This window comes from Trichoderma harzianum (genome assembly GCF_003025095.1).
Source record: "Trichoderma harzianum CBS 226.95 unplaced genomic scaffold M431scaffold_2, whole genome shotgun sequence".
Taxonomy (NCBI): Eukaryota; Fungi; Ascomycota; class Sordariomycetes; order Hypocreales; family Hypocreaceae; genus Trichoderma; species Trichoderma harzianum.
In genome coordinates this window covers 1,533,105-1,556,707 of record NW_020209250.1, presented here as the reverse complement: position 1 = coordinate 1,556,707, position 23,603 = coordinate 1,533,105, and the positions used below count along the sequence as shown (strand labels likewise).

The 23,603-nt window shown below is 50.0% G+C and overlaps 11 protein-coding genes across 11 annotated transcripts; 10 read left to right on the top strand and 1 right to left on the bottom strand.

The window, feature by feature from the left end:
* The first annotated feature begins 3,030 nt into the window (after positions 1 to 3,030).
* On the top strand, positions 3,031 to 5,257 carry M431DRAFT_292929 (glycosyltransferase family 34 protein). The gene is made up of 4 exons (XM_024914101.1): positions 3,031 to 3,171; positions 3,298 to 3,714; positions 3,777 to 4,077; positions 4,155 to 5,257. Exons 2-4 carry the CDS (start codon positions 3,315 to 3,317, stop codon positions 4,822 to 4,824), a joined length of 1,371 nt encoding a protein of 456 aa, XP_024778684.1. The 5' UTR covers positions 3,031 to 3,171; positions 3,298 to 3,314; the 3' UTR covers positions 4,825 to 5,257.
* Positions 5,258 to 7,716: 2,459 nt separating this feature from the next.
* M431DRAFT_1670 (glycoside hydrolase family 16 protein) lies at positions 7,717 to 8,742 on the top strand (the record flags this gene model as incomplete). The annotated part of the gene is made up of 1 exon (XM_024913010.1): positions 7,717 to 8,742. One exon carries the CDS (start codon positions 7,717 to 7,719, stop codon positions 8,740 to 8,742), a length of 1,026 nt encoding a protein of 341 aa, XP_024778683.1.
* Positions 8,743 to 9,558: 816 nt separating this feature from the next.
* On the top strand, positions 9,559 to 10,567 carry M431DRAFT_133933 (hypothetical protein). Its single transcript, XM_024912510.1, has 3 exons — positions 9,559 to 9,840; positions 9,909 to 10,040; positions 10,130 to 10,567. The coding sequence occupies exons 1-3, from the start codon at positions 9,790 to 9,792 to the stop codon at positions 10,418 to 10,420; spliced, it is 474 nt and encodes a 157-aa protein (XP_024778682.1). The 5' UTR covers positions 9,559 to 9,789; the 3' UTR covers positions 10,421 to 10,567.
* Positions 10,568 to 11,259: 692 nt separating this feature from the next.
* Positions 11,260 to 11,562, top strand: M431DRAFT_490633 (hypothetical protein; the record flags this gene model as incomplete). Its single annotated transcript, XM_024916825.1, has 1 exon — positions 11,260 to 11,562. One exon carries the CDS (start codon positions 11,260 to 11,262, stop codon positions 11,560 to 11,562), a length of 303 nt encoding a protein of 100 aa, XP_024778681.1.
* A 218-nt stretch (positions 11,563 to 11,780) lies between these two features.
* Positions 11,781 to 14,543, bottom strand: M431DRAFT_503964 (hypothetical protein). Its single transcript, XM_024918385.1, has one exon. It carries the CDS (start codon positions 14,077 to 14,079, stop codon positions 12,040 to 12,042), a length of 2,040 nt encoding a protein of 679 aa, XP_024778680.1. The 5' UTR covers positions 14,080 to 14,543; the 3' UTR covers positions 11,781 to 12,039.
* An 835-nt stretch (positions 14,544 to 15,378) lies between these two features.
* Positions 15,379 to 15,852, top strand: M431DRAFT_74212 (hypothetical protein; the record flags this gene model as incomplete). The annotated part of the gene is made up of 1 exon (XM_024922208.1): positions 15,379 to 15,852. A coding segment is annotated over one exon (474 nt), but the record flags the coding sequence as incomplete, so codon positions are not given.
* A 1,356-nt stretch (positions 15,853 to 17,208) lies between these two features.
* On the top strand, positions 17,209 to 18,177 carry M431DRAFT_478134 (hypothetical protein; the record flags this gene model as incomplete). Its single annotated transcript, XM_024915641.1, has 3 exons — positions 17,209 to 17,343; positions 17,581 to 17,745; positions 17,962 to 18,177. 3 exons carry the CDS (start codon positions 17,209 to 17,211, stop codon positions 18,175 to 18,177), a joined length of 516 nt encoding a protein of 171 aa, XP_024778678.1.
* A 470-nt stretch (positions 18,178 to 18,647) lies between these two features.
* On the top strand, positions 18,648 to 19,070 carry M431DRAFT_75563 (hypothetical protein; the record flags this gene model as incomplete). The annotated part of the gene is made up of 1 exon (XM_024922351.1): positions 18,648 to 19,070. The coding sequence occupies one exon, from the start codon at positions 18,648 to 18,650 to the stop codon at positions 19,068 to 19,070; it is 423 nt and encodes a 140-aa protein (XP_024778677.1).
* M431DRAFT_544201 (hypothetical protein) lies at positions 18,648 to 19,860 on the top strand (the record flags this gene model as incomplete). The annotated part of the gene is made up of 1 exon (XM_024921159.1): positions 18,648 to 19,860. A coding segment is annotated over exon 1 (773 nt), but the record flags the coding sequence as incomplete, so codon positions are not given.
* Positions 19,861 to 20,569: 709 nt separating this feature from the next.
* M431DRAFT_544198 (hypothetical protein) lies at positions 20,570 to 22,056 on the top strand (the record flags this gene model as incomplete). The annotated part of the gene is made up of 3 exons (XM_024921158.1): positions 20,570 to 20,849; positions 20,920 to 21,587; positions 21,642 to 22,056. 3 exons carry the CDS (start codon positions 20,570 to 20,572, stop codon positions 21,663 to 21,665), a joined length of 972 nt encoding a protein of 323 aa, XP_024778675.1. The 3' UTR covers positions 21,666 to 22,056.
* Positions 22,057 to 22,477: 421 nt separating this feature from the next.
* Positions 22,478 to 23,586, top strand: M431DRAFT_503960 (hypothetical protein). The gene is made up of 3 exons (XM_024918384.1): positions 22,478 to 22,599; positions 22,792 to 22,922; positions 23,031 to 23,586. Exons 1-3 carry the CDS (start codon positions 22,561 to 22,563, stop codon positions 23,329 to 23,331), a joined length of 471 nt encoding a protein of 156 aa, XP_024778674.1. The 5' UTR covers positions 22,478 to 22,560; the 3' UTR covers positions 23,332 to 23,586.
* The last annotated feature ends 17 nt before the right edge of the window (positions 23,587 to 23,603 follow it).

Genomic DNA, 23,603 nt, shown 5'->3' with positions numbered 1-23,603 from the left:
ATCATGGAAATAATACACAATAGTCAATTGGTGTTACCACATGAGCGTGACCTGACACAAGACATGGCGGAAATGGCAAGTCAAGACGAAAGGCACTCGTACGCACGTTTGATACACGTCTCAGCCACCTCAAGACCTGCAGGTACTCGTATTGTGCGTGAATCACTGCCTACGTAGATAACAGGAATGTAACTGGTATAAATTATTAGATTGACCAGGTAATTACACTGCTTTCTGCCTGCCAAGGTAGAGGTAGTAACTCTGGTGGCTTTTTGTTGCTTATACCAACTAAGTTGCTACTCTAGGCACAGTACGTACCTAGTAGTTGTTAGGCGAGGACGAACATGTAGATGATGGAATCCCATAGTGTTCAGGAGAAACGAACGAGTGACGTCTTCCCGACGGATATCGGATCTGGTCACAATAAGCATTTAGCAAAAGGCGGGGGAAAGGATTGACGCCAGACGCAGACGTGACGAAGGCTGAACTCTGTCCGTGATGCATGATTTAGCGTACACTATCAAGAAGTTTAAGCATTTCCATCAGCCTGGGGCTTCGTATAGCTCTAGCTCCCCAGACAGCATCAAAAACGGCAATTGAGTGCCGTGGCGCAAGTTAATATTGGCAACATGAAATCGACGGTGTTACCTGGACAAGTAAGCTGACGGTTTGTCTGCCTTGTGGTTAGGGCCGGTGCTGGAGCGCTGCAGCTGAAAGCGTTACGGACCTCACTTTTACACCTGACGAAGGCCTCTTGTCTACCCGAAAAAATACGAGAAAACTCCATTTTCTCAGCTTCATGCCTGCTCTTGACCAAAAAAACGCGTTTATGATGACTAGCTGGTTGTTTTACTTTCCACTGCCTGGAAACGAGGTGTTCGTCAAAACCTTGCCCCGACATGGAAGATTAGTAATACGAGGCCATCCATGTCCTGTCAAAGCCAAGGAAAATGCTTGGCTTGACATCAAATTTAACGCCATGCCGCTAACCCCCAAGGGGACATGCCAGCAACCACGACTCGGTCTCCTCCGAACTGGCTCGCGAAGTCAATCAAGACCCACGATGAACGCCTTGATCCTGAGCTAAGCACTGGGATGGATACATGTACATACGCTACGAGATGGTGCGAATGGCCTGCTGAAGGATGAGGATTAGGGGATCCAATCCATTGCTATTGAATGCCCGCGCCGGCACGGAACAAGACCGGCCGCATACGAGACTTCACTAAACTATTGGGTCTGTACGAACCAAGTACGAAGGACTCCGCAGTAATATTGGACGAAGGAGAAAATCTCGCAATTGAATTCCATGATTGGCTTCGCTGGGTGGTGCGCCCCTGAGAGACGCAGGGCAGAAGCTGAATGATGGATGGGCGCCTGGCAAAATGCTGCTTGTGAGCATCAGCCAGTGGCAATCGCAAGGAGCAAGGTTCATCAATCTTAAAATTTCCTCATCCCCGGTAGCGGCTAATAATCCTCCTTATCGCGCGATGCCAGGCACCAAACGCACGGGCACGAGGCACGAGCTTCGAGTCTTGTGTGCTCGTTGCACGGCGATTGAGCAGGCTCGCGATAACATCAGTCCGTTTTGGTTCCCGTAACCGTCGCACTCGAGACCGATTTTGTGGCCGCTTGCAGTTGTGCGTCCGAACACGCGAGAATGAAACTGCTACGGGAACTAACAAAAAAAAAAAAAATCAGACGGAATTCTTCAGCCTGTAGCAAAAAGAAAACAAGCAGACAAAACCAAGAGAGACAATGACAAAGAAAGGCCAAAAAGAAAATAAGCAAAAGACGCAATCCAGATCATGCATGATATTGCCGTGTTTGGTTAATGAGACTGTTAATTACAGGTGCTCTCGCAACTGCCACCGTACCATCGCCAACGCAGATACGAGGAGTTCCAACCAAGGCGTGCCGGCCCCCTTTTGCAGCAAAATGCATCTCGATTCGCCAGTCGCTTTTTGGCACCGTGTCATATGCAAACTAAGCCACCGCCCAATTCCAGCACGAGGGCCGTGCGTGGGAAAAAAAAAGGAAAAAACACTTTGCTGCAGCAACGTTTCAGAGTAAGCGAGCGAGATGGAGAGAGAGACTCGGCTTCAGCACTCGTAGAATCGTCGTCGTTGTCGTCTTTCAGCATCATCTTGTTGCTGTGACATGTACCTCTTGGCGCCACTACCTTGATTCCTGTCCCTGGCGTCGAAATTCTCCCCCTTCTTCGCGCCGTTGCAAGAGTCTGCAGCAGTACTTACCTGTACCTGCTGGATACTGTGTGGCAGCCCTACTTGCCACGCCCGTTCGGGCTCTCTAAATCGTACCGCCATGTACCCGGTACGCACTTGGCCTTATCAAGCATCGTCAGCACCAGAGCAGCGCAAGTAGCCCCGTCCTGCTGCTACCGCACAGGCCCGCTTTGCGTTGTACCCCGTCGTTTTCGGCCAGGCGCCAGGCCGCCCTCTTTTGCGGCACTTGAGCAGCCAGGGGCACGGCGAGGTACTTTGCGCTCAGCCGCCCCTGGGTACCCGTACAAAGCCAAGCCTGAACCGACCTGGCCCTACAGACCCTGTATTCAGACGTGCCAATAAACCGCCTCTTTTTTCCTCGACCCCCATTCGACTATCCCATCCCATATCTCATACCGACATCTGGCCAGAACGCGAATTTGCTCAGCTAGCGCTTGTGTCGCCGTCTGCGACAGTTGGTACCCGGTGTGGGTTCGATCTCTGCTTTGGGGCTTCTCTCACGATCTCCTCTGTCCTGTCAGAAGTCAGAAACCGCGCCCCTCCCCTTCTGGAGCCAGTTTGTGTCGTCTGCCTCTCATTCTGCTCTGCATTGAGCTGCTTGCATTTTCTCTCCCTCTCCCTCTAGCTTTAGTGCGGCTCCGTATCAGGAAGCCCACGCAGCCCGCTTCTGCTGCCACGCCGACTCCGTATTTCGACACCTGTCGAACTCTCGAGCTTCTCCCACCGTCCGCACCACAGCTATTCACCCTGGCTTCCCAAAGGCACCCGGCCGGCTCCTCGAGCTCCTTCAACGACCGGCCTGTGCCGTCACATCACCGGCGGCGCTCTTCGGCTGGCAGCCACTCTCTAAGCGAGGTGCGCGCTGGTAACCTGCTGTCCATCCATCCTCGCACAGCCAACCAGGCCCAGCTGTCCCCTATCGTCGGTACGTCTTCCCATCGTCGGCTCCCTTGCAGGCTTCCCGCGTCGCCTGCCCTGCGTCATCTTGTGTCGCGCAAACTTTGAGTCGCTCGCTGGCTAACCTCTGTGTCCCCTTGGTCCTTTGTCACAGGCACTCCCGCCGACCCAATGTCTCTGTCCCGAAGCCCGTCACCTGTCCCAGGTGGGGGGTGGTCGAGTCCCGGCTTGAATATCAACAGCGGCCGCTCAAGTCCTTCCAATGCCGCTGGCAGCTCCTGGGAATCCGCCAAGATGAGGAAGCAAGGAGGTGCCAACGGCTACCCGTCCTTCTCGACGCAGAACCAGGGCTTCTTCACCCGACACATGCGCCGCATATCCAGTAGTCTGCCACGATTCAATTCTGGCCCGGGCAATACCTATGCCGAGAGGGAAAAGTATGAACGAGGAGGACACATCCAGAACGGCGGAAGGATACGATCCTTCATTGCCCGCATTGGCAGGAGACTCAAGTGGAGGATTCTTCTTCCACTAGTCATATTTTTCACCATTGTGGTGTATTATGGCACCCGTGAGCAGAGCCATTGCGTCCCCTACAATTTGATGAGCTTTATCTTGCTAACGAGAGGATAGATGAGGCACCCGGCTTCGTTCACTGGTGGCGACGGATTAGTCTGGGCGGTGGCGGCGAGAAATTCGTCATAATACTGGCAGCCAACGTCGGCGGAGGTGTCATGGAATGGAAGGGCGCTCGAGAATGGGCCATTGAACGAGACAGCGTACGCAACAAGCGGAAATATGCCACGCGATGGGGCTACGATCTGGAAATTGTCGACATGAAGACCAAGAAGCGGTATGCCCACGAGTGGCGAGAAAGCTGGGAAAAGGTCGACTTCATACGGACTGCGATGCGGAAATACCCCAATGCCGAATGGTGAGCAACAAAAGAAGAAATCCTACACACAAGGGATATCCTTGTCGTCTCTCCCGCAGTTTGACTAACATAACCAGGTTCTGGTGGTTGGATCTCAACACCTACATCATGGAGCCCTCATACTCTCTTCAGCATCATATGTTTAACCACCTCGATCGTCATGTGTACCGCGATATCAACGTCTTCAATCCTCTCAACATCACCCACCCCCTCACGGATGAATATTTGGATGCAGACGCGCGAAGCCCTGTAGGCGATGGCAATATCAATTCCGTGAACCTTATGCTCACTCAGGATTGCTCTGGATTCAACTTGGGTTCTTTCTTCATTCGACGCAGCGCTTGGACCGAACAACTTTTGGATATTTGGTGGGACCCAGTGCTGTATGAGCAAAAGCACATGGAATGGGAGCACAAGGAACAAGACGCTCTCGAGCAACTGTACCGGACCCAGCCCTGGATTCGACAACATACTGGCTTCTTACCGCAGCGATTGATCAACAGCTTCCCTACCGCTGCGTGTGGAGACGAATCCGGTCTGAACAACACCAGGATACACTACAACGAAAAAGATCGCGACTTTGTAGTCAATATGGCTGGCTGCGAATGGGGTCGTGATTGCTGGGGTGAGATGTATCACTACCGGGAGTTCAGCTACTGGCTCAACCGAAACCCTTGGGAGCTCTTCAAGGAGGAGATTGTGGCCCTCATCTGGTTCAAACTTACTGGCCAGAGAGTCAAGCTATAATCTGGCATTCATCTTGCACTAGCAACGGGGTCGACAATTTGGCTTGCCTTTTTCACATCTTGTGCTGGCACAACCCCGACTTTTCAAATCACGAGCTAGACAACGCGTTTGTCGTCGGCTTCATTTCACTAGCACAGAGCATTCTGAGAAATCATCTGTTCTTTTTTTTTTTTAATCTTGATTTTTGCTTGTTGCATAGATGTTGGTCTTAATATTTCTTGATTGTATCAACGCATCAACATGTCCCCTTTTCCCTACACGGCTGGACGAATATAATTGGCAATGATTGGAGAGGGGCTACCATCTGACGAGGCGACGAATCACAATAAGCATCTCTACTGAACGGCTCAGCACCTTGCGATTCTCCCATTTAGCAGGAGGAATTGGGTGGTGCAGCGGCCGGGAAGGCGAGATGCCAAAAAGGAGAAAAGGGAGCAAGAAATTGCTTCCCGAGTCAAATACATACAGGGTTTGGGGTAAACACACGGGGTGGATATTCTAAAAGGAAAGAAGAAATTAGGGAAAGGCAAGGCTCACGATGCATAGGGCGCCATTGCGTGGTTGTCTCCTGGCGTTGGGCACTCATAACATTTGGTGATTTTCTTCCTTCTTTTTTTTTCAGAATGAAAAAGAAGGGAGACAGGAAAAAAAAATCTTAAGGCGACATCCATCGGAGTCCCCCCCTATTTTATGATTGGGTATATATTCAAAGAGATAATTTATAGAGATGTTTTTTGTATTTTTTAATAGTGTTCTAAGTATCTTCACATTTAGTTTGGCCTGTGACATGGTGATGAAAGCCAGAAAAGGTCAAAATTTTGACGGCTGTCGATCTTGGTCAATGGCGGTTTCCAGTCGGATATTGATCAGATAGATATGCCATGCATGGGCGGCTGCTGATCTCCGGCGGGCGATTTGCCGGGGACGGTCTGGGCGATACCCATGCGAAAGGAGATGGCCCCCGTTTGTGGGCTCTCGAGGCGAGTCGTGGAGCAGATAAGCGATGGAGACAAGGGGGGGTTCTTTTGGCGATGAAGGTATCCGGAGATGGCAAGTGACATGATCTGCGGCGGAAACGGGCCGGAGGAGGATTTTTTTAGGGGGAGCGGATTGATTGAATAGGAGTGGCATGATTTAGTGAGTTTCGGGGGGAGGTTTGTGTGTGTGTCTGTGTGTACGGGTGAGTGAGAGAGGATTAAAAGGGCCGAAGAAGGTGTCTTGATGGTGGGCGGGGAGTTGGTCATGATGGCGGTTTCTGCGAGAGTGAAGCTGCCGTGTGATGTATCAACGTTGCATTGTGATTCAAAAGGACCGTGGAATTATATCAGTACTACATACTAAGTAGTAGGTAGGTGTTGAAAATGGACTCTTCGTATAGGAATATGGACAGAGTGATGGCTAATGACATGTGATGAGACTGGTCGTTTGCTCTTTATCATGTGTTCCACGGTTTTAGAAGTGTGATGTCCGGTTTCCGTCCAATTGATGCCGTAAAGATGATACTAAGATGCTGAATAGAGAGAGAAACTAGATTTATATTGCCGACACAGGTGAAATTGCGAAGATATATATTTAAGTACCTAGCATCAGTATCTTGATGCACAACCATACCATGTAGGCCTTGGCAAGTAAGCTGTTTCGAGTAGCCGCGTACAGTGGTGGTCCAGCGCGGCTAAAATTGATCACATGCATGGGCACAATGGAAATGAACATGCCCTTAAATCGTAGATCAGCTATGAAAGTGTTCGTTCTGTTTCTTTTGAATCTGGGATTCTGCAATAGCAAAGCCGCGTCTACTTCAATTGAGGTGACTGGTAGTAGTAGCTGTGCCTTGACAAAAGTGCAGGTGGCATCGGTTAGATTAGTACCTATGAAAATACTATCTGAGACACCATATGGCGGTGAATATCCTCCTTCTAGTCTTGTTTCTGATATGCAAATATTAATCTCATTCATCTTTGGACATATAACTACCTAACCACGAATCACCAACCATTTTGACATAGATGCATGGATACTGGATGTTGGATCTTATTACACGGTCCCCTTGGCCATCCCGCCCTTCGCTAGCTGGCCTGTAAAAGTGCGCTGATCAGGGGAAAACCGCGCCAACGCCAGGCACCGCGCGCTGCGAGAAATCCCCGACTGCAGCTCTTCATTGGCCACGAGGCGCTGATACCATCGTCTCACAATTACACCAAGACTCCCGCCCCCCTTTGGCGCCTAGCGACGCAGTTGACTACACCTGGACCACGCACAAAGAATAACCAGTAGCATCTTGGCCATCGACCACAATCATGACTCTTGCAGCCCTGGCCAATCTGCCGTGGAGCCTGCGCTGCGGCTGAGATTGACGGGGCCAGAATGTCTCTCGCTCATTACACAAAGACCCTGTCCGTGAACCGGGAAGAAGAGAATCAGAGACATTGCGGCCTGTATTTAGATGACCACATGTTCCCCCAGTGGCTTTGACCATGAGTTTGGTTTGCTTCCCATTGACACGCAGGATTGCCCCTTTGGCCGTTCACTTTCTTCTCACTCCCTCGGTTCAACTCACTGGACTCTCAGCCTGGGCCGTTCAATCCTTTCGGCAGCTGGTATTCCTCACTGAGTAACAAACGGTCATTTGTTGGTTAGACGAGTCCCGTTCAATTACAATTCACTCGGTCTATGAATAGATTCCATTTGGTTTTGACATATCAGTCACTACTGGCCTCTCTCCCCCGCCTTTTTGCTAAAGCACATAAACCATTTCTTTCCTTTCCATCATTATATCAAGGCGATCTTTTTTTTTTGTTGCATCCTGTGGCTGGCTCACACGACAATCAACGACATTCGAAATACATTCTTCAACTTTGAGATACCCACAAACTGTTATATCACCGCATCATCATGTATGCCTCTAGAGGTCTCGCCCTATCTATCGCCGCACTCTTTGCTGGCAAAGGTGCTTTCGCGCAATACTCTCAATATGCTTTGGACGTTGCTTACGACGCAACCAACTTCTTTTCTCACTTCGACTTTTACGCAGACTCGGATCCAACGCATGGTTTTGTCGAATATGTTGATGCTCAAACTGCAAACTCCTTGGGCCTCGCCGGGACTTCTATTGGAGGAGTCTTTATGGGCGTCGATTACACTACCAAAAACCCACCCAACGGCCGCAAATCAGTTCGTGTGAGCTCGCAACAATCCTTCACGCACGGGCTTTTCATTGCCGATATTGCTCATATGCCGGGAAGTATCTGCGGAGCCTGGCCTGCTTTCTGGCTGCTTGGCCCTGATTGGCCGTTTTCGGGAGAAATCGACATTATCGAGGGTGTAAACACTCAGACGACCAACTCTATTACGCTGCATACAGGCCCTGGCTTCTCAGTTAGCAACAGTGGATCTACCTCGTCTACTCAACTGCTCAGCAGCGACTGCGGCCCTAATAACAGTAACTCGGGATGTGGCCAGTCAACCACGGACAATCAGAATTATGGTGATGGCTTCAATGCTATTCGGGGAGGAGTCTATGCCACCGAATGGACATCCGAGCACATTGCGGTCTGGTTCTTCCCACGAACTAACATTCCCCTCGACATCACCACTGGTACGCCTAATCCGGACGGCTGGGGTCAACCCCTCGCCAAGTTTACCGGCGTCAACGGCTGCAGCATCGATAACTACTTCAAGAACAACCAGATCGTCTTTGACACTACATTTTGCGGTGACTGGGCAGGCCAGGCTTGGGCATCCAACAGCGAGTGCGCCGCCTTGGCCGACGCGTGCGAGGACTATGTCTCTAACAATCCTTCGGCCTTTGCCAAGGCCTTTTGGCTTATCAACTCGGTCAAGGTATATAACCAGGCTCCCAATGTTGCGACAAGAGGAAATGCTTTGCCAAGGACTTCTCCCAAGAGATTCACGGCCTGAACATGGCAAAGAAGGAGGATTTTGGACGATGGGAAGGGGCAGAAGTAGAGAGCTTGATGGAGGAGGAGGAGGAGGAGGAGGAGGAGGAGGAGGAGGAGATACCCTCAGAGTTGACTAAATGCTTGACCATGATGACTTATCTCTTTTTTTTATTTGTTACCTTCTCGTTCTATTGGAGATTAAAGTTTACTTCAAAACTGTACATTACTTTTTTACCAGCTCGCCATAGATAGTATAGATTGAGCAATTCTTATACATAGGGTGTAATCGGTTGTCTGTATAGAGTGCTTCCTAAACTACCTAATCGAAAGAACTAAATCGTATATTTGCCGACCATTTGCATAAGCAGCAATAGGCAGCAATTACTACTAATCTAACAGATAGTATACGTGTCTCGAAACCTATAACAAAACAATTCGTAAGCATATTAAGACCTGCATATGTGCAATTGTAATCACAAAGGGCAAAACTGCCACCTCGGTATTGCGAAAATGTCCGAAAACCAAAAGTAAGTCGTCAAATAGGCTACTCGTTGATGCAACTTGGCCATTCCCAAGAGGCACAGCACAATCTCCTTCGGCCTTCGGGTCGTCGGCAAAAGGAGTTTCTCGTCCAATCAAAACCCCCACGCGCGTCAACCCCCCAAATCTGGCCTTTACTTGTGCGTCTCTTGGCAATGAATCGCATGCTTTGACGATGCTTGATCAGGACTAGGAAAATCGGGCTTTGGATGATCGCCAGGGTTTTGTTTTCTAGGTTGCGTGCATTACGTGTTTAAACTGAATGGAGAAAGCGGTATCCTGGTAGCTTCGATTTCTGGTATGGGGTAATATCGTAGGTAGAGGACGTGCATTTAAATCCATGTACATGCCTCTCACTCGTACCCGCTCTGGACACGGTGGGAGAAATCAGGTACTTAAGAAAAAAAAAATCGCCGAAGAGGAAAAATAAGGCTGCCATCTCTTGATCTATCCAGAAACCTCAATCGGTGTTGTGCTCTTCAAAGCCACTTAAACCATCTCTCGTCTCAACCAACTACCAGTCAAAATGAGTCTCATCGCGGGCCTGGATCTCACCAAGAACTATTCGTTCTTCACTGTACGAGGCGTCAAACTGAGACCGCATGACATGATGAATTGCAACTAACTCAACTCTACTCACATTAGGTTCCTGCAGCATTTCTGCTATGCATGCTTCCCGGAGCCTTTGCCAATGCCATAGCTGGCAAATCGTTTGACCCTGCCAATCCGCGACAGACGAGGGCAACTGTCCTTGCTGATGAGAAGCTCGACAAAATCGTGAGTTCTCACTTGTTTTTAACCCTAGCTCTTCCCATTACCAATCCGACTCGAAAGAATTTGATGTTGACTCTTCGTCTTTTACACAGCAACAACAGCGCTTCATAAGAGCCCAGGGCGCTCAGGAGAACGGTTTTGAGACGGTGGGCTTGTACGCCTCCGGCGTGCTGGCGGCCAACTACGCGGGCGTTAACGTGCGGATGCTCAACTTGCTGACTATTGGTTATCTCATCTCCCGAGTTGCGTACATCTTTGCCTACGTCGTCTTGTGCCAGAACCGAAAGCTGGCTCCTGTGAGGTCGATCTGCTGGGCGGCAGGATCGGCCATCTTGGTGTCTTTGTGGGTTATGGCTGGGCAGAATGTGAATCTGAAGCTTTGAGCTGCTTCTTTTTCGGGGGTTTGTTTCCTGGAGTTTCTAAGATGATGTCAATAAAGAATGGATCTTTGCTTTGCTTCGACGGCTGGGTGACAGTTGCCTTGAAAAGGCCGTTTCCATTGCGAGAAAGCCTGATTTCGTAAATGTGAGCACCAAAGTCGGCTCCCAGAGAGAAAGCTCCTTCATCGACACTCTTCTGAGCTAGCCTCCAGACTGATGGAAGAAACAGCCTACTCCTGGAACATCTAGAGAGTGTAAAGCTCTAGAGATAGTATGCTGGCATCCGCGAAGAAATCACATAGACGTCAAGGAGCATCATCTCCGTTTTAGATACAGACTTTGCGTAGCACCAGTGTGAAATGTTGTCACAAAAGAAAGAGAAGGGAAAAGAGAGAGCGAGAGCGACTAGGACTACCCAGGGAGGCAAAATGGCTCACCGCCGTTCAAGCCCTGAATCACAAGTCGAGCACAGCTGATTTCGATAGCATGGCTGCACGTGTGAATGAATCACTTACCATCGGTGAGGCTGCCGTTTCGTTGTACTTTTTTTTTTCAGATAAAAACGGTTCAAGATCAACATAAAAGAGGCGTGACTTTGTCTTCCTCTCTCCGTTATGGCTCTGCAAGATATATCGTGCTATCAAGGTACTCCCTATATGCCCTGATTCTTCGAGGGCAGGAACAATCGAGCCCTTGCCTCAACAGCAACCACACATCAGGGAAAAAACCCAGTTACCAGCAAACCACCGACATTGAACTTATACACAAACAAAAGAAAAAGGAGACTTATCAACAACAAGAACAACACACAAGATAAATCCGTTAGCAACAAACCACCTACAATGTTCTCCCTAAAGCCCATCTTATACATCTCTCTCCTCCTCGCCAGCTCCGCCACGGCCATCTTTCTTCCAGCTACCAGCACATCCACCTCCGTTCTCAACAGCACGAGCACAGCTACCGCGGCGCCCACCATCTCGCCCGCCGCCATCCACTGCGACATCACGTACTGCGTCAACGGCACTTCGTTCTGCCACTTCTGGGCCGGCGCCAGCACGTGGCAAATGTCGGGCCCGTCGCCTGGAGAAGTCGTCACTACCATGGGCGTCTGCAAGGTTGGCAGGGCAAGGTTGGCTGCGGCTTAAGGAGTGAAGCGAGATGGGATTTTGTTGTCCAAGGGAGCTTTCGAATGGGACCTGGGGCATGAGAACGAGCCTCCTGCCAAAGGGCAGTCGTGGTCAAATTGCCTGCAGAGAATGAATTCACAATGGCAGAAAAGAGGAATCGGGTTTCTACCAGAAATGGGCTTTGGGGGTTTGGTGCCAAATGGCAGGTTCGACGTGTGACTGAAAGTGGCTCAAGATGGATGCTGAAAATCGGCTTCTTCTGCTCGACGGGGTTATTATTGACAAATGCGCTAATAATACATATACTCAAGCACGCAATTCTACCCTTTAGTAGAACTAAACTAATACAACTAATATCCTGCTTTACTGAGATCTACTGTCACGTATATACTGAACCAACTTGCTACGTCTACTTGCCTCATACCTCGTGCTAAATAGCATGCCATATTATGCAGTTGATAGGAAGCCCGTTGCTCTCCAAACTCAGTCATCATCTCATCTATCAGATCCAGACGCTACTTCTAAGCCTCCAAAACTGGGGTTCCTTACCAGTCTCGGGGCGTCAGCTTCTCCCGTTGGCACCGCGGAGTAACCAGGCTTGGTGCTTCCAGAAAAGTCTCCGTCAGGGGACTCATCGTCATCATCATCATCCTGGTTCGCATCACCATGTTCTTCGTCAGCCAACGTCTCTGGCGGAACAGACACGTCGTCCTTGATTCTGAGCACAAAAAAGGCAGATACCAGCGCAAACAGACCTCCAAGCGCTAAGACGATGGCGATGCTATGGTCGCCTGGTGTTCCCCTCGGCTTCTGCCATATCTTGAAAATCAAGCTCGACCCTATATTGGCAATGATTTGAGGAGCGGAAACGGACATGTTGTGGATGCCCATGATCACACCCGCCTGATCCACTTCCTCCTCCTTTGGTGCTTCTGTCATTTCCATTGGAGATGTGTGGCCAGTGGCGGGAGCCAAGGGCGGAGGAGCATCACGATTGTCTCTTCGGGGGCGTCTAGCGCGGGCGAGAGCATCACGCCGACTGATTTCGGCGCTGATGATGGCGAACGGAGCCCAGAGGGTAATGGCCCAAGTGATTCCCGCAACTCCAATCAAGGCTGTGGCTGCGTTGACAGATCTCACAAAGACAGTGCAAACCATGACGATGGCGAAGAGGATGAGAGACCCAAACCAAGCCCGCCTAAGGGTGAAGCCGGGTATTCTCAAGTGATCCAGGAACGACTTTTTGGTGCCAGATTCCGAACTGTCTCCTACAGGATGGCTATCATAGGTAGGGGCAACGAAAAAAGGAAGAAACACATTAACCAGCAGGCTAACAATGGAGTTGATGAGGAGAGCAAAGGAACCCATTCGAGTTGCTTGCTCGTATAGCTTGTCAATCTCTTCGGGGGTCATGTGGGGATTCTTCTCAAGGAAAGGCTGGACATAGATCTCTCCAATGTACGAAGATGTATAGAACAAGAGAGGGAAGAAGCCGACCCAACCAAAGAATTGAACTTGACACACCCGCTTGATCTGCGGCGGCAATCGCTTGATGGATTTGAAGAGGGTAAAGAAGAACAAGAAAATGCTCTGCTTCTTGCGTGGAGGGCCGTCTAATCGAGGATCTCGTTCCTTAATCACGGAGGCACTCAAAATGACCGTAGATCCCAGCGAGATACTTGCGATTGCGCAAAGAATCTTGAACTGGGTATTGCCCAGGAACCAGAGGGGTGTCGTCAAACTAACGTATCCCGCAATGTAGCCGATGATATTTCCTATACCTGTCATACGGCTGGCCATGGAATTCGCAGCCTCTTGTTGATGGGCAGGCCCGCAATCAACGATGAAAGCTCGGAGGGCAGCTTGGACCGTGTTGATGGCAAAGTCTAGCAGATAGACTCCAATCACCGCCGTCACAATGATGGTAATCTTGACGCCGTGTGATTCGGGATCAGCCCCAAAGAGGCTCAACACGCCGCTAACGATTTCTTTTGTCCAAGCCAAGAAGAGCAGCCCTATTATGGTTGCAGCGGCACCACCGAGCATGAACGGTTTCCGTTTACCCCATGAGAGGCGGCAGCTATCGCTAAGCATGCCGACATATGGCTGCACCAAGGTACCGGTCAGTGGCCCCGCGATCCAGACCAGAGCCATGAGAGACTTGCTTAGTCCCAGGGACAGCAGATATGGTGAGCCATTGGAAAGCTCGACGGACCACGCGATTTGCAGACCTCCAATACCGATGGTCAAGATGGTCAGGTACCACAAGCTCTTGGTGGTTTGGCTGTCATCATCATGGCCATCACTTCGTCCTCCCGATCTGGCACCAAATGCATCGTAGTCGGCTGGCGGTAATAGCGGCGAGTGTTCGTCGTTTACAGGTTCACGCTCGTGCTCTGGCTGCTCGTCGAGAGAGCGGTTGCGGGGCGTAACAGCATCTGGAGTCGATGACATGCTGGCGCTCGGAGTAAACTGTTGCTGACGAGGAACAGGAGGTTCGCCATGGTCAGGCTCGTGGGGGGATGATGCCGTCATGGCGGCGGCCAGTGGAGTATAGACACGTGGATGCGGATTTCGTATTGTGATGCGGCTGCGCCGTCGGCGTCGATCAGCGGAGCAGCATGCGATGTCTCAAGAGAGAGTGCGTTGTGGAGACGACAAAGCGATGATGTGGTGATGATTTGGTGATAATGGCTATGGGCGGTAGCTTCACGAGAGGGCCATGGCCGAGTAAGGCGAGGATTGGAATCCGTCCTGAAGGCCTTTCAGCTGGGTATACAGACGGAGTAGCTTGAACAAATCAGGCGCCTTGCTCAAATCAGACAAATCATGTGGCGAAGCTGAGGATCTTGGGCAGAAGGACCACGCGACCGCACAGCTGGCACAGCATTTACCGTTGACAGACAATCGATCGGGATGGTGTACCGGTCTCACAGATGCTAGTCCTACTGGTGAGACACACAGCCTGTAGAGAAGAAGAGGCCTTTGGTTACGCTGAGATGACGGCTAAGTCAAGTCGCATCAATCACGAGCTCAGGGAGCAGGTCGGTGGGCATCGTGATGCGTCATGTGGGCGTTGGCCAATCAAATTCGTCAGGCTCTGACGCAGGCGCTGATGTTCAGGCACGAAGAGCGCTGAAGGTCAGGCTGATGGGTCAGTGACATCACTGAGGTCTATATTTGAACCGACCAATCACAGCGGCGGATGAATGGCCTTGTACAAGAATGCACATTGAAACTTGAAGTCGCTCGCATCGCTTCGAGGCATTGCCTTCAGAAATTTGAAGGGTTATTTAGAGTAGATTGATCGTTTAAGCTAATATGACACACTCTATGTGATACTACAATGTCAATCAATAGAAGTTAGACAATAGACCAAAGTACATGTATCAGCCTTCTAAGCTATAAGCAACATCCAACTACATGTTGTCATTATGTTGCTCTAGAGCCGCCGATTCACTACTAATTCATATGAGCACTTGTTTACCCAACTCTCGTTTTCCTGCTAAACATTCTATCCAACTTGCTGGAAAGCGCCGTAGCCGAGGCGTGTATGGCAGATGTCAACCTGGCAAAGGCTGACTTGATGCTAAAGCTTGGCGGTGGCTCTGAGTTAAAAGGCAATCAATCTGAATCTCCAAAGAAGCTTTCATATGATTCATACAGACTTAAGCGTCCGCCTCGTGACTTTACATTAGATCGAGCAACTCAGAACTGAAATCATTCCACTGGCCAATGTCTCCCAAGCCCGGAAAAGTCAATACAAACAATACTCCATAGCACCAGGTATCTTCCATTTCAGAAGACGACTTGAGCTGGGATGATGTCTGTGAATTCTACAATTGCCCAGGCGACCCATTTATTGCGTTTAACGAGCGTGCCCACGGCAACATCTATCTCAAATCCACCATTACGTTACATGGCAAAGAGGCCCCTGACATGGCCCCCGTGGAAACCCCCGTGGAAACAACCATCCCAACAGGACCATGGGAAGACAGACATAGACAGAGCGCAAAGTCCATTGCAAATATGAGAGGAGAGACTAAGAAGAAGGCATTACTATCGCGAATTGGGGGCGCCGTAGTTGGCGGCGCATTTCTTATTTTCCCGATGTGGCTGATGGTGCTCAAACAAGAGATATATCTAAGCCTTGGCGTGACAACGGGCTATGTAGCTGCGTTTGGTTTACTCATGGCGTTATCCATGGGGTCGCTGGATGCTGTTTTCGCGGCTACATTTGCTTACGCAGCTGTTCTTATGGTTTTTGTTGGTGTTATGATGCAGAATACCAGCTCAAGTACTCCATAGTTGACGGATGAACGTTTCAGTACGGAGCATATACACAAATATTTGGGTAATCAAGGTTGGTCATTTCTCAAAAAATGAGGCAAAAAATGAGGCAAAAAATGAGTGGAAAGTCAATGCAATCTATTTTAAGTTGCATGATGCTTAAGAGACAACTTTGTCCGCAGGAATGTCAAAGCTGCATGAAGAGCTTATCTTCAGATCATCCGCCCTTATTGTCCATGGATGCTACCGATATATGTGGAGCATCAATTGAGAGCGCAGATCAAGCTTCAGCAAAACTCAATGGGTTGCATGCAACGTTCCAGACCAAACATTCCAGAGCACTTCTAGCCCAAGCACGTTCCATGCAAGTCTGCGCATCACGGATGTTCCGAGTCCAACAAGATCAACGCCTTGGGCACATGGTAGCATAGCGATGTCAGGTTGAACAGGGCTGTCTCAGCTCCACCCATTGTGTTTTTTTCTTCTCTTTTTCTTTCAATTGTTGAGTTGGGTCTCAGGCCCGCCAATTGAACAGACACATGTTGATGATACTCGACCTGAATGGCTCCGGGAAGGCCTTAACGGAGTAATAGTTCCTCGTTGTTTTCGCCCTCTCAACAACCGGGAGGCGAAGTTGTAGATGCTAGTGCCGCCACCTTAGGAAAGACACTGTGGCTGACAACTTGCCAAAAAATTGAGGCGCCCGCATCGGAGACGACGAGAGATCAGCCTTGTATCGCCGGTTCTTTACGGGACGGCACAACCGAGAAGAGGGTGCAAGTAGATTGTGGCACCGACGGAGCCCGCCACAGCCGCTGAAGACGCAGAGTCGAAGGCCTTGGCGAAAAAACATCAAGCGCCTTTCAGTACAGATCGCCAAGGGCTAGAGACACGGCTCACCCGCGGGTCAATGCAGAGTAAAAGACTTCAAATTATAAGTCTACGAGCGTGCCATGCGGGTTTATGCCGGCGCAATAGGAGAAGGTGAAATCATTTTGGGGGCGGAAGTGCCGAGGTCGAAACAAATTGTGTTCTCAGTGCATAAATGGGTGCAGATTACTCGTGCATGGTCCAGGTCCAAGTCATTGAAGGCAAAATGTTATTCCCAGGACATCCCGTGTCCGCTGAGCCCAGATCTGTGGCCGATCGACAGCGACTGACATCCATGGCGGCTCCGTTTGCGACTGTCACGGGCCTTTGCAGAGTCGCATACTGCTAATACGCTAAGATGGTGTGCGACATCCAGCGAGTCAGCTTCTGGTGAGTGTGACCGAGAACTGCGCGGATTCCTTCGGCGACTCGGCATGTGTGTGTCGGTGCCAGAACTAAATCGAAAAGCTGTCACATCAAACGCCACACCAAACGGAATGCGACATGGAGGTTTCACGCCAGATAAGGACATCGGAAGAGGACGAGACCAAAGGCATCTCGTTGAGACATCTCGTTGAGACACGCCGCACACAGCAAGATGGTCTGGGCCTGCTTCCGGCCGCGTACAATCACAAGCTCGTGAGAAAACGGAACACGAGAGACAAGACACATGCAGTGTCCACCCATCCGCGGGCTTGGGTCCGAATCCTTGGACAAGTCCGGCTTACTAAAGTGTCTCGCCGTCTCCGCCCTCTTCTGACATTACCTATCCTGGCACCCTCAGCCTCTGACAAGGAGAGAAAAAAAAAAAGTTTGATTCAGTAAGATAAGAAGACAGGATAGGAGAGCCGAAGTGGTAATTAAACATGCATACAGTACGACGCTGCGGCAGTGGCCAACATTTTCCTTCCTGGGTGGCGTTCCAAGGTTCTGGCGCCAGATCATGGCTGCAGAACCAAGGAAATTAAAATCTCGGAGAGGACAGTTAGCGGCGCCCCCGCGAATCTACGCGCTCTCAACGACCCCAAATATGGCCGTCGGGTTGGACGATGGCGCGCGCATTCGGGGAATTGGGCTCTTGGTTGGCCCAGAGGCTGAGAAAAGTTCCGCCATGGGGGGGAGGGAGAGAGAATCAGGAGGTCGCTAAAAAAAACCGCTCCAGAACAGCGCCCCCCTTCTAAAACAGGCCGCTAAAATTGGGCAGCTGCAAACAAGGCCATTCTCCGGGCTGCAGCTCCATACTGACTTCATTTTCAGTGGAGACTGCGGGAACCCCGGGCTGGGGAATTGCAGCTTGCACGAATTCCTGGAGATTCTGGAGTCGGCCAGGCCCAATTTACCGCCGGCTGGGCCAATCCCAGCCGCAAGCAGCTCGCGTTGGGGCCCTGGTCGTTTGGCTGCTGCCTTCGTGGTGGTTTCTGCTCCGCTCGAGAAAGGCCGAGCGCTGGAGTCGCCACTGGGGGCGCTCCGTAAAGGGAACACGGACTGTGCTGAACAGTACTCGTACACAGTAATGCTGAGCCAGTAGTGTTGGAACATTGCATGCTTGTACAAAGCCCTGACTAGCAATAGTTCGCATACATTTGCCCTTTGATCCGTGAGCGGTTTTCGCTCGGTCCCCTTTAATAGTCGTCGATCTGCTCCCGCCGCGCCTGCGTTGGTTTTCCCGTCTATCGTGGCGCCAAAGCTTCTTCAGCCATTCACAAACTCTAAGCCTTGGGCTTGAAACAGTCAATACCTTGATGTACTCGGAATAAAAACAGCGAGCACCCCCGTCTTCGGCTCCTTATTGTGATACCCGAGTTGCTTTGCTTCGCGGCTACATTCACAGCTGCACACCTGCATACAAAGTACCTGCATATAACGCATCAGCCTCTCGTCGCTCTCGACTTCGAATCTACTTCGCCCTCTACGGCACACATCCGGCATCTCTTCACATCACAATGGCCATCCGGGACCGATTTCGTCGCGCCCTGCGCAGATCTGACGACTCAGACACTATTTCTCAGACAGACTCAAATGCCACAACAGACTCGACCCGACAAAGCTCCAGCGACGAATCGGCGCCTCAACTGTCGCTGAAAAAGACAAGCTCGGTGCTTTCAAGGCTATTCAAGGACACCAAGGAGAAGGAGGCCAAGGCTGAGGAAAAGAACCGCAAGAAGAACAAGGGCAGGACCTGGAAGCATCCCAGCGAAAAGCCCCTGACGGAACAAAACCTCAAGCACCAGGAGATGCTCAGCCATTTCACCATGACATTTGGCGCCAGCGACCCGAGCCAAGTCGTTGATCTCGACTTTGACGGCATCAGCCCGTGCTGCACTCGCAACGGCAGCCTCGACCTTGGATCGCCAGACAGCATCTGATCTGAGCTTTCTGCAATATGCACGATGCACAGCCGGGAACCGATGCTTATGCGACTTGCGACCGGAAATTTTCCCCATTCGCCAAGTCGATCACCGGCTATATGGCTATATGCACGCAGCGCATCGATTCACACTTTCGGTACCTGACCAGGCACACAGCAACCATGTGCTGGTTCAACAATCCCTTCACTGGGGAAAAAAAATTCAATATCGCCATCCCTCGACGACTATACATCCTCTTCGACCTTGTCTTATTTTACCTCTTATTTTTTCGACCTCCTTTTTCTCCTACTTTCGCTGTTTTAATATACACGATGCGGAGGATGGACGCCACCTACACCTGCGCTAAACACCGGTGCCAAGCGTACCTGCATGAGGGGACAGATCTAGATCTACTAGACCGTCGAGCCTCATGTGACCGCTGCTTTTTTTATTTCCTTGGTTCAGCAATATTCTTTCTTCGTGCAACCCACACCTCGGCTCCGGCACGAGGTGTGCGCGTTCACCCTGTGTTATGTTTTATCACGACGCAAACGGCTATGACTATGGGGGCGGCTTTTACAGCTAGATATGGGGGGTTCTGGCATCTTGCACCGGCTTTTCTTTTGTCTATTATGGAATTGGGCACATTCTACAGGAGTATCATGCTTGCTGTAGACGGATCATGGCGTTGGACGGGAGCACTCGACACAGCTCGAGCAACTGGGTTACATATACAGTACACAATAATGTGCTCGTATTTTGGTAGTTTTAGAAAATATTTTAATGCATTTCAGTATTTACTTACACATCATCCCTGTTCGTTCCTGAAAGTGAGCGTAATCTGCCTTGTATCTATCTGATTATAAAAGAGGTCGGGTAGTGCTCTCCAAACTCTGAGGCTCTTGAAAATTACGTCGCGTTGACGATTTCAGAAGCTTATTCCAATGTTTTCCTTCTACATGTCCGTGAAGCAAGTGAATGTGAACCCTATCCGCCCGTCACTACTAATTACTATGTAGGTGCTCTCCCGATATTGGGTCTTGATAGCCATGGCGTTTCATTTCGCGTTCTCTTTACAAGCCATGAATTCACAACACGAGGCATCCGGCTACTCTGTAAATAATTACTTTACCTTCCCAGTGTAGTGCCGCCCCTTCCCCCCCGTATCTATGATATCCTATAAATGTCTCCCCTTTTTTTACTTTCTCTTGAAACGTTGAGTCTTCTCTTCCACATCATTTTTTACACTGCCTGTTCGTGATGCAACAGTTTCTCTGGAAACTTCGGGTCTCCACCAGCCACCAGGCAGCTGGCGAACGTCTCATAAAGCTGGCAGGTGCCCTCCTTCCCTCTTGTTTGGAAAATCTCGTCACTGCCCAGAGTTTAACACTCTGCCATCTTAAAAACATTTTGAACGGCAGCAGCTGGATCTGTGAGACTCTAATCTTGCATCGAGAAAGACACGCTCCCATCAACTACCTGTACTCAAATTCATCGTGAGCGGCCTGCCATCAACCATGCCTCTCAAGTCGTTCTACACCCTCAAGACCAAGGCCGTGCCGGCCAGGTACGGTCTGAACAAGAACATACAGGACCTGCTCATTGCCCTCGATGACCACCATAACGGCTCTATCGACGCAGAGGAGATTGGCAGACTCGTGCGGTTGAGTCCAAAACGCCGAGCGGCCATCGCCAATACTATTACGAAATGCGCCAACATCATCAAGAATCAACCCAACGAGATTCCCACGTGTGTCGACGTCATTGAGATGTGTACAGAGCTTCTGGAAATTGCAGGTCAGTCAAGACTCGGGTTTTGCGCGTTCTCTTGGCCTCGACATGTCATCACATATTAACACGTCAATAGATAGGAAATCTCCGGTTGATGGATTCCCCTTCTTTCGGTTGCCAATGGAGATACGAGAGCGAATCTTCGCTCTGATGATAAATAATGTGTTCCGCACCAAATCCGTTTTGCCGGCAAGCAACAGGCCGGGCCCCTGCAAATGTCCTCGTTTCGACCGAGACAACACCTTTCAGACAACGCAAATGAAGGACCTGAAGCGCATCTTTGGTCCCAATCTAATAACTTTAGAATTCTATCGAGTATTTTTCCGCACCAAGACGTTTCGATTCCGCTGCCCCTGCGAGCTACGATCGCATTTAACGAATAACAACATACTCTTTGACAACGTAAGGAAAATCGTGGTTCAGTGGAGCGGTCCCGAGGCGGCAAAGACGTTTCAGCTCTTGAAATCGGTTCCCAAGCTTAAGAGTCTGGGAATCGTAATCTCTAGACTGACATACATTCATCTCAACGAACGATCGGCCTTGATGAAGTCTTACTTCCCTCTGGCATACAAGAATACACGACTGGGAGACGTCCTGGGCCTGGACGAGCTCTTAGAAATACGTGGGCTTAACCAGGTTGAAGTCATGATTGCGCATTCCTCAAGAGGTGGTACTCAATCAAATGAGATGGATCGGGCAAACCTCTTGGATCTTTTGTCTAGCAGGCTGACGCAGCCAAAAGAGGTAAATATACAACTCCTAACTCTCTATAATGAGCGGTCATCTAACAGCATATAGTACGACAATGATGTGGAGTTGTAATGAGAGAAGAGATGCGCCAAGGACAAAAAAAGGGACTGCTGAAATGTTTTGATCGGGTAATGGTACTAATAGCATGCGATCGAGTAACGGGGTCTGTTTCTTCTTCGGCTGATGGGTTTGGTAGTCTTGGTTGTGGTTGTTTTAAGCTTCGGGTACAATGGGTTGACGGACGAATAGATAGAGCAAAACGAGCGAGCAAGCGTGGTCATAATGGATAGAGGTCAAGGTAATGGACCACAATGACCCGCAGGCTCAGTCTTATAGAAATGTAGATCATAGCATGTAACAACAGATAAATTACGAACAGCCTTCACGAAGAATAAAGACCTCGTACTCAAAAAACGTTGTGATTGTTCTTGTCTTATACTCATACAAAGTATGGGCATCCGGCTCAAGATCAGCAGGCGAGGACACGCTGGTCGAGCAATGGAAAAAGACGATAAGGCGTATCTACGTTTTGAAGAATCTACGAGACACTTACCGTTCAAGCAAGGTGCTTCTGGACACTGCAGTGAAAATCAGATCCATTGCCATTACAGTGAAGCTCCGCGGCATATCGTAACGACGGCTTCCAGCCTTGCGGGCATAGACTGTGGAGGAGGGCAAAGAAAGAAAATATTTGCTCTACCGCTTGGAGAAGATTAAGGGTGTAAATAAAAATGCGCACGGTACATAAATACCGTACGAATATGTCCTCGGTCCAGTGAGTCACGTGGGTATGGCACGTGATTGCTTACGTTGGCAAGTCGCTGTGTGTGCCCTACTTTGTGCCCCCACAAGGGCCGAAAATTCCACCATGTTTAGCGAGTCCTGGGAAATCCTCCGCCCTCTTCTCTTCAACCCGAACCATCGAATCTAACGAGCAGCAAGGCAACGTCCCATACAGTTGCCCAGCATGTCGCTCGTCACGGGAGAGAAGACGAACTTTCAGTTCGTAAGTGGTTTCCAATTCATCCCGGACAAAACGTTTCCAGCTGCTACGGAATTTACGCGGCGTGTCGATGTCATCATCGCAAAGAACAAAAATTTCCAGAGCATTGGAGATGCTTTTGCGGCGGACTGGGAGAGGGTGGAAGAGAAAACATGAGAGCAACGTTTTTGGGCTAACAATCATTGTCTCATCTAGATTCTCCGTCTTCTTAACACCAATGTTGACGGAAAGCAAAAGGTTATGTACGCCTTGACCAAGATCAAGGGTGTCGGTCGCCGATACTCCAACTTGGTCTGCAAGAAGGCCGATGTCGACCTGAACAAGCGGTACGAGAATCCACCAATCCATGCTATTTCTTTGTTGGCGGAGGCCGCGAGTTGAAAACCACAAAAATTGAAAGGAGTTTGGAAAACTAACATGTGTTTGAATTATAGCGCCGGTGAGCTTACCTCCGAAGAGCTCGAGCGTATCGTCACCATCATCCAAAACCCTACCCAGTACAAGATCCCCGCCTGGTTCCTGAACAGACAACGCGATATTGTTGACGGCAAGGACTCTCACATCCTGGCCAACGGTGTCGACTCCAAGCTCCGTGAGGATCTGGAGCGCCTCAAGAAGATCCGTGCCCACCGTGGTCTCCGACACTACTGGGGTCTCCGTGTCCGTGGTCAGCACACCAAGACTACCGGTCGTCGTGGCCGAACTGTCGGTGTCTCCAAGAAGAAGGGTGGCTAATGGTTTTACTGTTTTCGGTCTGGGGTGGACAGGCGTGACGGCTGGGTTTTTCATCACTGTGATGAGCATTTCCATGGGACTGCTTTCTGGCATACGCAGCTGGTGCTGTACTCTAGATCAGAGTCAAATGAATTAAAAGCATTTTCAAAGCGTTACCATGATGGTGTTGATATTTGTGATTGAATGGTGATAAAATCCTACTGTAGCCGTGGCTGTCGAGATGTGCACATTTTTACGACGTGGAGAAGACTACAGCCGATGAATTTTTTTTT